General features: G+C 46.4%; 3 protein-coding genes across 4 annotated transcripts; 2 read left to right on the forward strand and 1 right to left on the reverse strand.

Annotated features, from left to right (window-relative positions):
• The first annotated feature begins 472 nt into the window (after positions 1–472).
• LOC111220333 lies at positions 473–4,061 on the forward strand. The gene is made up of 16 exons (XM_022743392.1): positions 473–770; positions 1,002–1,109; positions 1,280–1,355; positions 1,490–1,646; positions 1,760–1,802; positions 1,903–1,961; positions 2,147–2,182; positions 2,307–2,359; positions 2,438–2,570; positions 2,830–3,044; positions 3,127–3,172; positions 3,252–3,317; positions 3,406–3,465; positions 3,542–3,627; positions 3,816–3,910; positions 3,992–4,061. Exons 1-16 carry the CDS (start codon positions 734–736, stop codon positions 4,024–4,026), a joined length of 1,305 nt encoding a protein of 434 aa, XP_022599113.1. The 5' UTR covers positions 473–733; the 3' UTR covers positions 4,027–4,061.
• A 47-nt stretch (positions 4,062–4,108) lies between these two features.
• Positions 4,109–5,998, reverse strand: LOC111219765 (histone H3.3). The gene is made up of 4 exons (XM_022742532.1): positions 5,898–5,998; positions 5,114–5,245; positions 4,872–5,025; positions 4,109–4,779 (listed from the first exon to the last, which is right to left on the reverse strand). The coding sequence occupies exons 2-4, from the start codon at positions 5,239–5,241 to the stop codon at positions 4,651–4,653; spliced, it is 411 nt and encodes a 136-aa protein (XP_022598253.1). The 5' UTR covers positions 5,242–5,245; positions 5,898–5,998; the 3' UTR covers positions 4,109–4,650.
• Positions 5,999–6,207: 209 nt separating this feature from the next.
• unk (unkempt family zinc finger) lies at positions 6,208–12,933 on the forward strand. 2 transcript variants are annotated; one of them, XM_022742246.1, is made up of 15 exons: positions 6,208–6,568; positions 7,087–7,296; positions 8,576–8,752; positions 8,833–8,972; positions 9,093–9,228; positions 9,320–9,437; positions 9,842–9,926; positions 10,030–10,331; positions 10,418–10,483; positions 10,637–10,820; positions 10,967–11,059; positions 11,207–11,389; positions 11,467–11,648; positions 12,297–12,557; positions 12,761–12,933. In XM_022742246.1, exons 1-15 carry the CDS (start codon positions 6,420–6,422, stop codon positions 12,914–12,916), a joined length of 2,442 nt encoding a protein of 813 aa, XP_022597967.1. In that variant the 5' UTR covers positions 6,208–6,419; the 3' UTR covers positions 12,917–12,933. The 2 variants fall into 2 exon arrangements, with proteins under 2 accessions (XP_022597967.1, XP_022597968.1); XM_022742247.1 differs by lacking the exon at positions 12,761–12,933 and having other exon boundaries at positions 11,467–11,652; positions 12,297–12,416.
• Positions 12,934–13,998: the final 1,065 nt, after the last annotated feature.

Below are 13,998 nucleotides of genomic sequence, written 5' to 3' on the forward strand. Positions count from 1 at the left end.
CTATACAATTGTAGTATAGTAAAGCATGAAAACATCATACTATAGTAAGGCATAAAAACTTTTTAAAAAGTCATAGTAAGGAATAAAAACGTCATAGTATGGTAAGGCATGAAACGAAATAGAATAAGACATAAAAAGTAATAAAAACATAGTATAGTATGGCATAAAAATGTTATATTATAATAGGGCATAAAAAGTTATAGTAAGGTATTAAAATGTCAAAACGTCAGAATAGTAAGACATAAAACTACATAGTATAGTTGGGCATATAGAAAGGCATAAAAACGTCATAGAATAATAAGGAATAAAAAAGTCTTTAGAGGAAGTTTTTGAAGGCAGCAGTATTTAGTTTACAGGGAGTCTCTGAACGCAGCAATCTGTACTTTACAGGGAGTCTTTGAACGCAGCAGTTTGTGTAGCAATGTGTAGTTCACCCGAGGTCTCTGAACGCAGCAGACGTCAGAATAGCAGGTGTCTCTGCATCACTTCACATCTCGCTGTTATTTCATCGTCCCTGAGCCTGTCCGGTGGCTCAGGTCTGATCACTTTATTTTTAATCTTTAATGAATCGATCCGCTCCTGCTCCAGCTGCCCGCCTCTCTACCTGCCTGTGTAAACACTGAGGGACGGGCAGGTGTGTCGGTATGTCAGGTAGGCTCCACGGAAGTGAGATACTGAGTGTTTAGAGACCACAGGATCGACATCAGCTTCAGATCACAGCTGCTCCTTCAACATGGCGCCCAGAGACCCTCTCCTCAGCTCCCTCAGAGGTAAGGATCAATACCAGATGATTATTGATCAGCTGACTGAAACGTCACAACAACAATAACAACAACATGTTTCCGCTTTGGTTTTATTTCTGCTGCGGATAAACTGACGATCACAAACACATCATGTATCCTCTGTGAAACCGTGACGATAACACAGCTGCAGGAAACAGCTGGTGTGCGTTGAACAGCTGGTGTGTGTCGGTGACGTCAGACTGTTGTGTGTCCTCGCAGTGTGTGTCCTGAACCTGCAGTCAGGTGGAGACACGGTGACAGACTCCGACGCTCACCTGACCTCCTGCTGTGAGCTGCTGGAGCTGGTCCTCAGGAAGGGGCTGCAACGTCAGTATGACGACACACTACACCTGTACCTGTTGGTTACCTACAGACACATACACTGGATAAGTGTTAACAGCTCATGTGTCGAACAGTTGAAATTGTTTTTACATTACATGTTGATCCTCTGAGGTGTGTGTTGACCTCAGACCGAGTGTGTTGTTGTGTCTCATCAGAACCAGTTCTCAGTCTGGGACACAGAGACTACTGGCAGTGCTTCGAACAGCTTCCTCACCAAGACACCTGTACCAGGTAACATCATCATCATCATCATCATCCTCCTCCTCAGATCAGCTGACGTTTCTAACACTGTACTAACTGGACTGTAACAGCTGATTTTGTGTGTGTGTGTGTGTGTGTGTGTGTGTGTGTGTGTGTGTGTGTAGGCTGTCTGCTCTGTCCCTGGCAGTGGAGCAGACCAGAGTTTGCAGGAAGCTGCTCTCAGCTCAGGGTCGGGGCCGTTACCTGCTCAGACTGGCCCTCAGTCGCAGGATCCTGCCCCAGTTCATCACACACCTGCTGCACACGCCCCGGGTCCTGGAGGTCAGACACACACTGTTTACACACACTGATCTCCTCCTGGTGTGTGAGGAGTCTGTCCCTGAACCTGCAGTGAATGTGTCTCTGATGGTTCTCTCTGCCTCTCTCTCCTCCAGTGGTTCAGTCCAGCTTCAATCCTCAGGAATGAAGAATTAGTGGGTGAGTCTTTTTTACTTGATCTGATTGTTTTCACTGAACACACCACAGCAGCTCTAAGACCTGTTCTCCCGCCTGTCCTCCCCCCACTCTCACTCCTCAGAGCCCTTCATGTCGCTGCTGCTGGTCCTCTCTCACATGGACTTTAAACTGGACCTGGAGGTCAGAGCGGCTCTGTTTACACCTGTAACATAAATATATTACTATATAATATAATACATTATAAAATAAATATAATATATTATTATATAATATAATATAATATAAATAGAATATATTATTGTATATTATTATGTGTAATAGAACCTGAAGCTCCACTCTAACAGTCACCTCTGGTCTCTACACAGAACTGTAGTTTTCTGGATGAGAGCTGGCTCCTCCCGGTAAGAAACAGAATGTTTATTCTTCATTACATTACATCATTATTACATCATCATCACATCATCATCACAGCTTCAGTGGCTGTGGGAAGTGGCTCCGCTCAGTTGACTGTATGTGTGTCTTCAGGTGTGTGAAACATACGAGGTGGTTCCCTGTCGGGAGGTCGGCATGGTGCTGAGGTTTGTATCTTCTTCTTCTGTTCATGAGCAGGTGAGTCCACGCTGCTGCATCATCAGGTCCCTCTGTTTGTCTCTCAGGTACCTGAGTGGACGCACCTTTGTCCTGGACCTGTTGCCTGGCAGTCAGGCTCACGTCGATAGGTTTATCTGTCCTGGTGACATCATAGACGAAATCAACGGGACGTCACTGAAGAACTCCAAGTGTGGACAGGTAGAGAACCGTTCAGAGAGGTGTGTTACAGGTAGAGAGCTGCTCCAACACTCAGTGATGTGTTACAGTAATAACCAGTGACATCATCGGTCTATGGGTCAGTGCTGGTTTGAATAACAGTCTCATATCTGCTCTTTAAACACCTGGTCTTATTGCTGATGTCTCATATGTTATATAGATAATATATATAATGACCTGAACTCTCATAGCTCACCTGGACTGAGATCAGTTTCATCTGCTGATGTCTTTGTTGTCCCAGGCAGGTGTGGTTCTGTCACGGCTGAAGGGCAGCCCACTGACTATCCGCATTCTCCGGTGGAGGGCCCATGATGGAACGGTGTATCGGCCCCTCATCAAGCTCCTGCGGGCCCTGAGGGTGGAGAACCCTACACTACAGCTCGGTCCGGCCCCCTCCCCACAGTCGGCCTCCGAGGACCAGAGGCCCAGTCCTTCACACTGTCTCAAAGAGGGAAGGTGAGCTGGCTTCTTCAGGTAAACAGCTGTTTACTATGTGAAGCCTTGACATTCAGACACTGACCCTCCTCTCCTCTCACAGGATCGTGTACATCGTGCAGTTCTTGGGAAAAACAAACATTGGAATGGTAAATAATAAATATATAATGAAATCTTGGTCAGTGAATGTGATTGCCTTTGGCAGCTGTGTGACATCTGCTCTTTCAGTTTGGAGGGAAGGAGGTGCTGCAGCAGGCCATTCCACAGGTGTTAGAGAAGAACCTGCCTGGCCAGGTAAGGAAGCCACACCCCTGCCTGAGGGCGTGCTTGACTCACTCATGTCCTGCTCAGAAAACACACCGTTATGTCATTTGTCCTGCAGGAAGTGCTCTTAGACATGAAGGAGACACACCTGACGTGCACAGACAAGAACAGTAAACAGGTGAGTATGTGCACGTGACACTGGTGTTCAGCTCTGTAAATCCTCCTGGACTAACACGCTGCCTGTGTTTCCTCAGGTGCTGATTGAGCATCACTACCCAGAGATCTCATGTGTGGGGAGATTTGGTCAACCGGACTACACCGTATTTGCATTTTGTGTGGCGTAAGTCTCTAATTTAAATACTACAGCAGCCACTGACACCGTTTCATCATCCATCCACACATCCCAGCTGTAGTTAGGCAACACCCCTCCATAGAAAACATGTGGCGATGCAATACCCAGGGCCCCTACAGCTCTGTCATTGGCTGGACCTACATGTCATCCTAGCATGTGATTGGTTGTGTTCACAGAGACTCCCCAGAAACCCCTCAGTCAACAGGCTTCTGCTGTGTGGCACTGAGAGCCAGCAACATCAAGGAGTGTGACGAAATTGTGTGTCGTATCGGTGAGACAATGGTTACACACACACACAGTTAACAGAGGTCTATCTCTACATGTTCACTAACAAGGTTTCTTTTCCTTCCAGCTGCTGGCTTCAAGCACACCGAGTGGTTTGTATGATAAATTAACTGTCAGCCATTTGTGTTGTAAATAAATGCATATAAAAACCATACACTGTCTGAATAACTACAGAACACCAGACTTTCTACTCATAAAGACCTTTAATAGAAAGACATGTGACAACATTTTCATAAATAGTATTAAGTGTAGCTGCCAAGATTTTATGTTGGAAAACATGTAAAAATCAGTCCAGAAAAATACAGAGGGTCTGTCCTGCTCCCCGTCAGAGTGCCGAGTATCAGACCGACACTGCAGTGACACCTGCTGAGCAAGACATGCTGGCATTGTGTAAATGGTAGATGGGTGAAGAGACCCTGGACCCCCCGTGGAAGATGTGAAGAAATCATCCTTGCTTCTATCAGATACCCACAGACCATGAGGGGTTTTATGATGGCTGCAACATGTCATGACCCATGATAGAATAGGTAGATATTCCTACTGTACTACCAACTACCCAAGTGTACTCAGGTTGTGGAATGGTTGATGTTTTGTCTCAAATCTAAAATACAATACAAAATTCAAAAAGAAAAGTTATAAAAAATACCCAAGAAATAAAAATGTCCACAAAAATGGTTAAGTACGATAAATAGGATCATTTGCAGTGAGGACACTGCCACTGGACACTTAGGCCCTCTCTCCTCTTATCCTGCGAGCCAGCTGGATGTCTTTGGGCATGATGGTGACACGCTTGGCGTGGATGGCGCACAGGTTGGTGTCCTCAAACAGACCCACCAGGTAAGCCTCACTGGCTTCCTGTAGGAAGGAAGAATGAAATGAGGCATTAGGCTGATATCAGCTACTGCTCATGTTACACCAGGAGTGACACGCATAGACACGTTATTTACCTGAAGAGCTCCAATGGCCGCGCTCTGGAAACGCAGATCAGTCTTGAAGTCCTGGGCGATCTCCCTCACCAGACGCTGGAAGGGCAGCTTGCGGATCAGAAGCTCAGTGGACTTCTGGTAACGACGGATCTCCCTCAGAGCCACAGTGCCAGGCCTGAACGACAGTGGTGATTTTAGTGCCAAAGTGTTCAATATAATGACCACCAATACTCACGTCATAGATGAACATAAACACTACAAACCTGTAACGATGGGGCTTCTTCACCCCCCCTGTGGACGGTGCGCTCTTTCTGGCTGCCTTAGTAGCCAGCTGCTTCCTTGGCGCCTTTCCTCCAGTAGATTTACGGGCGGTCTGCTTGGTACGGGCCATCTCGCTAAGAACAATTAAGAAACTGTTATCTAAGATTAAGACCTGCTGACATCCACAGTCTCAGTCCTGACAGCATCAGAAACAAATGACAAATTAACAGCTTAAATCCATACGCCGTATAGCCTGGCTTGCTAAACCAGGGCGCTAGCTTAGCAATAGCATAATAGAGTAATAAGAGCTCCCCTCCCCCAGGCTGTGGCTACATGGAGGCATAAGGTTTGCTTCGATAGGCTCTACAGCGTCTACCAGCGAGGCCTAAACAGTCACAATCGGAGCGAATCAACGAGGGTCAAAGTTTGTTATAATCGACAAATGGTGCCACTGTCATGTAAATCAACGGTTTACATCGGAGATTTAGACGACAATATGGTTAACTAGCCCACATCAACCTCGGAAGACAATGTTAGCCAACCTTGGGCCTATTTAGGAGGTTCGGTTTCACTTTAGTGAGCTAACCGTGACGTTTAACCAGAAACGTCAACTGTTAGAGAGCCCATTGTTCTATTTTTAGCTAACGCTAACATTAGCACGTAGACATTTTAGCCTCTTCCACAAACAATCGCTGTAGACAGACACACAATCCCCAGATACATATCACGGTGACAACAACCAAACCATTAAACACATCATATACAAATTAAAACGTTTAGATTTACCTTTAGGCTGAAGCTTGATGTAGAATAATCACCGCGGCGGACGAGGAGTCGGTAACAGCCACTGACGACGGTTCGTGTTGGGAGGGGGACGTCGAGGCCAAGTATTAGTATTTTTCGTGACGTCATACTTGTAAACTACTACACGCTGATTGGTTCGCTTTCCAAAGTTATAATTTGCAGCCAATAAGATGAAGCAAATGAAAACATGTGACTTCGGCTCCGAATTTATTCCTGTATCACAGTTTTCTATAAACCGTGTGTAAAGTTATGTGTCTTTATTAAACATTGTCATAGTGTATGATCTGAGCCCGGAAGTGTTCACCGAGGTGCTCACTCGTTAGTTTAGTTAAGACTGAACTTCATGTTCCATAGTTCCGTGCGCTCCTGTTGGCCCTTCGCTACTACTTCCTCCTGTCTTGCGCAAGCTCACATCGTTGTAGAATGCGGATTTCGAAGCTAACACGAATAGCTAGCCAGTAAGCTAAAAACAAGGTTCTTGTCTTTAGGCTTTAAACTGGAAAAATGTCTAAAACACACTCACAGCCGCCGTCAAGTTCGGCGGCGACGTCTACCGGGGGACCCTCTTCGTCCTCTTCGTCTTCGCCCGCAGGGGGCTCGACATCTCCCGCTACCGTGTTGAATATACAGCCCGAGAAACCTCAACATTACACGTACGTAGCTAGTTAGCAGGATTAGCTAGCTAAGTGTACACAGCCTTACATGTAGTTGTATTTACCAATCTACTCATACTTTTTATTGTAAAAATGATTGAGTGATAAATGTGTTATTTGTTGACTGAACCCTGTCTGTTCAGATTGTTATAATGTGCTCATTAACCGGAGCAGGTCTCCATAAAGAGGCCTAACGTTACTCACTAAACAGTGGTCATGTTTTAAAGCTCTGTGGGGATCATTATAACCCCACCTGTGTGTTTCTGGATGTGTTACAACATGTGATGTTAGTCTCAGTAAATTATACAGGAGCCATTTAGAGGAGGAGGTTCATCCGAGCAGCAGAGACCAGGGTGAGGTTAGATAGGAAGAATCATTACTATAGACAAGGATTTGGTACTGTAATATGTACTGTAAATACTTATGGATGCACTCTATTGCAGTGAATCTACGGTGAAAGACGGTAACATCGTCTGTTCATGTATCCCACTTTCTGTTGTTGTTTCTCTCTCTGGCAGATACCTGAAGGAATTCAGAACCGAGCAGTGCCCCCTGTTTGTGCAGCATAAATGTACACAGCACAGGCCTTTCTCCTGTTTTCACTGGCACTTTTTGAACCAGCGGCGCCGGAGGCCCATTCGCAGACGGGACGGGATGTTCAACTACAGCCCAGATGTTTACTGCACCAAATATGATGAGGGAACGGGGACCTGTCCTGATGGAGACGAGTGAGTGCAGCTGAGATTTCATTGATGTGTTTACACTGATTATTACAGCCATTCAACAGACACACACTGTTAACATGAAAACTGAAGGATGTCTGTGAAAGAGGAAGTGTTACTGTTGTTTTAACTCACCACACATGAGAGTTTACACTGTTTCACTTTCTGGACTGGGTATTTTGTTTATGTCAACAACAGTGAAATGAATCACTTTTGTTAGAAACCCCGTAGAACACAGGTTTTTGGGGGGTTTACAAAAACCACTTCATCTTTAAATGCTCAAATCTCGCTGTATCCCAGTTCTAACATGTGCAAGTACATTTAAATCCTGAATTGCTCAAGTGAACCTCAGAATGTGTAGGACGTTGCATGACAAAGGATTTTGTCAGTGAAGTGGTGGTTGAGGAGACACACGTCCACTATTTTAAATCAAGCTGAACACTGGAAGAATAGTGTGTGATGCATAATCTCTACAGTGAGCATTAGCACCTGAACACAACCACTCTCCCTCTCTGGGGTCTGTCCTCCACTGAGCCGTTATAGCAGCCCCTCTGTGACACACACAGACAAAGAAAATGTAAATGTACAGGATGAAGTTGATTCAGGGTCAAACTGGGTCTTTGATTCATGCTAATGAACCACTTTGGCTCTAAGTCCATGTGTAAACACACCCAAAACACATTGAAGATTCATCTGAGATCTGATATGTGAATTACTCCCGTGTTACTCCTCATCACAGAGAGGTGGGAACTTTTAAAGTTCTCCTTCAGATACATTTTCAAAGGGATTTGACACATAGAAAAACACTGTGATACGTTATTAATGTAAAGTTTAGCAGCCAAAAAGATTCACTGTGATTTCAGCCAGAAGCTCAGGAAGGTTGTGACTTTCTCTCTGATGAAATTAGTGAATACCAGTGTGTTATGATCCATGCAAATCACTTAAGTCACACAGTCTCAGTTTAATGGTCATGGATTTTATACTGTGTCTCATATCAACAGTGTTTCTGATAAGATACAAAAGTGCTGCATTGTTTATTATTTAGAACATTATTGTTACAGTATGTAGTATATACTGGACACTGTCTGTCTGTGTGTCTCTCTGTTCATTTCTCTGCTGTGAATAAGAGTTCTCTCTCTCTCTCTCTCCCTGCTGCATTGTTTATTATTTAGAACATTATTGTTACAGTATGTAGTATATACTGGACACTGTCTGTCTGTGTGTCTCTCTGTTCATTTCTCTGCTGTGAATAAGAGTTCTCTCTCTCTCTCTCTGTCTCCACCAGGTGTCCGTTTCTCCATCGGACAGCAGGTGACACTGAGCGCAGGTATCACCTCCGCTACTATAAAACAGGATCATGTATCCACGAAACTGATGCAAAGGGCCACTGCAGTAAAAACGGCTCCCACTGTGCCTTTGCACACGGGTCACATGACCTGCGCAGCCCTGTCTATGACATCAGGTACACCAGAGAAATCAACCCAAAGAAACACATGAACCGGTGTCTCTGTGCTGTGGTCCTTAACACTGTGATTTCTACAGGGAGGTGCAGGTGATGGAGTCTCAGGGAGGCTCGGGGGCCTCGGAGGGAGGAGGAGGAGGGGGAGGAGACGGGCAGTCAGGACAGGCAGCGAGTACGGCCCTCATAGAGAAGATCCTGAGTGAGGAGCCGCGCTGGCAAGGTAAACCAGCTGTGATCTGCTCTGACTGATGATACTGTGGTAAATACTTCACATCTGATCCACGACACCTTGATGTTGCTTTGATTGTGACTCTGGGATGTTTGCGTTGTTTCTCTTCAGATAACAACTACGTGCTGTCTCACTACAAGACGGAGCTCTGTAAGAAGCCGCCTCGTCTGTGTCGTCAGGGTTACGCCTGTCCATATTACCACAACAGCAAAGACAGGAGGCGGAGCCCGCACAAGCACAAATACAGGTGCTCTGTCGCATCATGTAGAGATGATGGTTTCGTTGTCACTCGACTGTGGTTGTGTTTAATGAAGCTGTTGTTGTCCCTGCTGCTGCAGAGCGCTGCCGTGTCCAGCTGTGAAACAGAGCGAGGAGTGGGGAGACCCCAGTAAATGTGAGGGAGCAGAGGGATGTCAGTACTGTCACACCAGAACAGAGCAGCAGTTCCACCCAGAGGTTCGTGTCTCTGCAGCTGTTTTACATGATCGACGTCTCGGAGTCTGTTTGTGAAGGGAGCTGAGGGGGCGGGGCTTTCTTCATTATTAAATAAAAAATGATTAAACGCACAGCCAGTAACTTCTGCCTGTAGGGATCTCTCAATCAAAACAATAACAAAAGACGGCGTTGGGTGACATCATGAAACAGTGTGGGATCATGGGAGTTGTTGTCTTCACCTCTATTACCAAAAGCTCCTCCCGGTTCTGCTTCCTTCAGTGTCGGTGCATCAGGAAATCAAACAGACCCGTGTACACAGCACTATGATTCACTCAGTGACGGGAGTTAATGTGGGAGTTAATGTGTGTGTGTGTGTGTGTGTGTGTGTGTGTGTGTGTGTGTGTGTGTGTGTGTGTGTGTCACAGATCTATAAGTCCACTAAGTGTAACGACATGCAGCAGAGCGGCAGCTGTCCCAGAGGACCCTTCTGTGCCTTCGCTCATGTAGAAAGTGAGTCCTACACGTCTCTGATCTCTTCTATGATAATAATTTTATTTATAACAATAAAATAATATACTAATCATTTAACTACATTTTTTTAAACCCCCTCCAGAGTCCTTTGTTCCTGAAGAACCATCATTCCCCACCCCCAGCTCTCCTCCGCCTCCCAGACCTCCAGACCCAATTCCTGCCCAGGAGGCCTCTTCAAGTCCCAGTGGACACAACATGGGGTCAAGACCTGGTTCTGTGTCAGACCCCTTCTCCCCGTCTGCAGGGCCATGTGTTGCGGAGCAGGGGCTGCTGGGTAGCGTTCTGTCCCTGTGTGAGGACGTGGGCGGAGGGTCTGGGCCTCTGTCTCCGTGGGCGGGGGAAGGAGGGTATGGCAGGGCTCCTGGATTTGAGAGGGAGGATCAGGTGAGACGGACATTGTCATGGTTACTAGAGGCAGGTGTGTCCGCCGTGTTGTGATGTCATCAGACTGATGTTGTTTGTGGTTTCAGGCCAAGCAGAGGAGTTTTGCTCTGGAGCAGCGAAACAGAGAACTGGCCTCAGCACAAAGTAAACAGGTGAAGTTACAACAGAGTCTGGTCACATGACCTGTCTTCACCATCCTCAGTCTGGTCACATGACTTGTCTCCACTGTCCTCAGTCTCATGTTTCTGTCAGGACACAGTGACGTGACTCTGTGTGTTTCAAAGACCACCTTCTGTCTCCTTCAGGACCTGCTGGTGTTCCTGCCGGTGGGCAGTCCTCTGAGTCTGTCCTCCAGCATCCCCTCCAGTCTGGCTGCCACCCCGCCAAGCCCCGCCCCTCTCGGAACCCTGGGGTCCAGCATTTCCTCAGGCATGAACGCTAACGCCCTGCCCTTCTACCCCACCAGTGAGACCGTGGAGTCAGTTGTTGGTAAGTGTAGTCGACCTTCCAGTAGAGTTCAGGGACTTGATTTTGGAGGATCAACAGCTGACTGAGACTCTGTGTGATGGTTTGTCCAACATTAATATAAATAGTATAATTGCTGATGTTTGTTGTTGTTGTTGTTTGTGTTGCAGAGTCGGCTCTGGATGATCTCGACCTCAATGACTTTGGTGTGTCTGCGCTGGAGAGGAGGCTGGAGAGCAGCTCTACTGTGGGAGTGATGCTGGGTATTTAAAGACAGGCATCAAGTTATAGAATATAAATAAATCCAGCAGTGTACACACACACACACACACACACACACACACACACACACACACACACACACACACACACACACACACACATAATAACCCCTGTTCATGTGTCTGTAGGAGGCAGCCAGCTCCAGAGTTCTGCTCCAGTCAACATCCCAGGCTCTTTCAGCAGCTCTGCTCCCTTCAGCTCCCCGTCACCGTCTCCTCCAATCAGGCCGCACGCGTCACCTTTCTTCTCTCACCTCTCCCAGCCCGGCCAATCAGAGGGCTCCTTCTTAGGGCCGTCTCATGGCTCTTTAGGTTTGTGGAGCAGGATTGTAAACATGAGCTGGTGTGGTGAGGTGTGACCTGACCGTGGTTCTCTCTTCTCTCTGTAGGTCTGAACGGTATGAACACTAACATCTGGGAGCACTTTCCCTCCGCCCAGGGCTCCCCCGGCACGCCCCCCACCCTGCTGCCGTCTGGCCCCTGTGCAGAGACTGGCAGGCTCAAACAGGAGCTGGAGGAGGCCCACAGGGCCCTGAAGCAGTGGGGCCACAGCTGGAGACACACAGCTCAGGTAGGTAGGTAGTGGGACATGTGTGCTTGCATGTCTGATGTAGAGTTTGTTTACAGACACAGTAGTTTGTTGTTTATGTGTTTGCACCTGTAAACATCTTATTCAGGTTTTCAGAAACCTGGATCTGCCTGATACAGACCAGGAAGTGAGGGCAGGAAGTTACAGATTAACTGATGGAGGTGTAAATGATAAATTATCAAGTGATATGATGAAAACATGTATCATCAGTGTCCTGTCTTTATATTCATCATGCACAACATCTTGGTGCAACCCAGAGGTCAGGTCCAGACCCAGACACATAACTGATAAATTACTGAGAATAATTCAATTTTGACGCAGCTTTTCTCACCTTTACAGCTCTGGTCATGTGACGCTGCTCAGCCAATCACTGTGACTGGAGTCTGTGAGTGAGATACTCACAGGGGAGAGAGAGGAGGATGTTACAGCTGTTCAGTTGTTAAGATGTGACTGGTTGACAGATTGTTAACTGGTTAACTGTTGGAGTTAACCATGAAGACTAAAAATGTAAAGCTATGCTACACTTTTTATTTCATTTTTAAAGTTGAGCTCTTTATTAGACACTTGGATCTCAGTGGACCTGTCTTTCTGTCTGTCTGTCTGTCTGTCTGTCTGTCTGTCTGTCTGTAGTCCTGGGCTGCAGTGAAGGCTGACGCCGAGGAGTCTCGTGCCCACGCAGCTCGATTAACCATGGAGGCAGAGAGAGCGAGGCAGGCCGAGGAGGAGGCTCAGAGGCAGGCCGCTCTCCTGCAGGAGGCGCTGGAGAGCTTGAGGAGCGGAGACAACCCCCATCTAGCGCTGCACCAACTCCAGCTCCTGCACAGACTGCCCCTGGAGTCGGTCCTCAGTCTGCAAGCTCAGCTCTGCAGCTGCCTCCACGCTGTAGAACAGGTGAGACCAAACACTCACACACACCTCATACATGAGTCTGCTGCTACTTATTATTATGCTTATGAAATAAATATATAACGTCAGGAATCATGACAAGTTCCCACGTGACAAAGTGTTGCCTTCAGGTTCCTCTGGGAGTTTTTTTTTTTTTGTCGGACCCCTTGACTCCAGTCTAACAGGTGTAAACCTCCGTGTTGACCCAGGTGGTGTACAGGAAGCAGAGACAGTGCTGCGTGACGTGTGGAGAGCCCGGCTCGGTGTCTCTGCCCTGTGGTCATGGACTACAGTGCGAGACCTGCTCCAGCTCTACCGAGTGCCCCCTCTGCCCTGAACAGACCCTGGATCAGCAGCTCTCTTGACCTCACGGCCCAGTGGGACTGTCACAGACCACAGACCAGTCAGTCCTGATTCCACAGAAACCAGCCTCGGATCTGAACCGCCTTCAGAACTACGTGGAGGTCTTTTTCTAACATGTATTTTCAGATGACGTTTACTGACAGACGACCAGCTGAGGGCGCTCTGGTCTCTAAATGTGGGATGAATCAGTTTCCAGTGTTACCATTGAACACCAGTAGGTTTTTATTACATTAAGCTCTTGACCAACAGCACTGTTCTTCACCATGTTCTTGAACGTAACTTAAAGACCTGCTGTTATCTCTTCTCTAAGAAAAACCATAAAACACACACACACAGTTCTGAACCACGTTTAAAGCCTAAACCAGCACCTGAGCGTTTCAGTGCCAGAGCTGTGGCACAGGTGAGCTCTCTGTCCAGAAATCAACACTTACCTGTGACGATCAGTCGGGAGCAGGTTTAACCAAGCTCCCTGTGTCTGCTGTTTGTGAATGAAGCACAGATATGAATGTTAAACTGCAGTTTGTCTCAGTGTGAGATCATCAGTAACTGTGATTTCTGGAGGAGGAGGTGACGTGGTGTGAACAGACAGGTGACTCCAGGTTCAGCAGGTTTTTATTGAGACGTGTCTGAACAACAACAACAACAACAACAACAACAGGTGTGAAACAGTCATTCACATTGATCCAGACAGTAATCTGATACAGCCTCTTATTTTCATTCTGATTTTCTTAAAATAGTTTTTTAGCTGAAGAAATAAAGAAGGTGAATTCTGTTAATAAAGAGAGAAGATATTTAAAGTGTAGTAAATGTGTGTAACAGACGGCTTCTGTTCAAGCTCAGGTTTAACAAACTGGAAACATGTTAACAATCAGTCTCTCAAATTACATCTTTTTTTTACTTCAATAATTTTCATGTCATTTTTGTTTAAACTCATCGTGTGTCAGGTTTTTACATCTGTAGTAATCTTTGACATTTCACAGTGTGTCAAATGTAGTCTAATATATATATTATATATATATATATATTATATATATATACCCATAGTTACGTGATGTCATACTTATCTCTTGCACTGATTAGAAAC

The sequence above is a fragment of the Seriola dumerili genome, unplaced genomic scaffold (assembly GCF_002260705.1).
Source record: "Seriola dumerili isolate Sdu_G_001 unplaced genomic scaffold, Sdu_1.0 BDQW01000068.1, whole genome shotgun sequence".
NCBI classification, from domain to species: domain Eukaryota; kingdom Metazoa; phylum Chordata; class Actinopteri; order Carangiformes; family Carangidae; genus Seriola; species Seriola dumerili.

Bases quoted from the DNA above. Each gene is read 5' to 3' on its own strand.
- LOC111219765 (XM_022742532.1), bottom strand. From the start codon at position 5,241: ATGGCCCGTACCAAGCAGACCGCCCGTAAATCTACTGGAGGAAAGGCG. The intron at 5,026-5,113 runs GTTTGTAGTGTT...ACTGTCGTTCAG, and splicing joins AAGAAGCCCCATCGTTACAG to GCCTGGCACTGTGGCTCTGA. The intron at 4,780-4,871 runs GTAAATAACGTG...TCCTTCCTACAG, and splicing joins CGGCCATTGGAGCTCTTCAG to GAAGCCAGTGAGGCTTACCT.
- unk (XM_022742246.1), top strand. From the start codon at position 6,420: ATGTCTAAAACACACTCACAGCCGCCGTCAAGTTCGGCGGCGACGTCT. The intron at 7,297-8,575 runs GTGAGTGCAGCT...TGTCTCCACCAG, and splicing joins ACCTGTCCTGATGGAGACGA to GTGTCCGTTTCTCCATCGGA. The intron at 10,821-10,966 runs GTAAGTGTAGTC...TTTGTGTTGCAG, and splicing joins GACCGTGGAGTCAGTTGTTG to AGTCGGCTCTGGATGATCTC.
- LOC111220333 (XM_022743392.1), top strand. From the start codon at position 734: ATGGCGCCCAGAGACCCTCTCCTCAGCTCCCTCAGAG. The intron at 3,045-3,126 runs GTGAGCTGGCTT...CTCCTCTCACAG, and splicing joins CACTGTCTCAAAGAGGGAAG to GATCGTGTACATCGTGCAGT. The intron at 3,628-3,815 runs GTAAGTCTCTAA...TTGTGTTCACAG, and splicing joins GTATTTGCATTTTGTGTGGC to AGACTCCCCAGAAACCCCTC.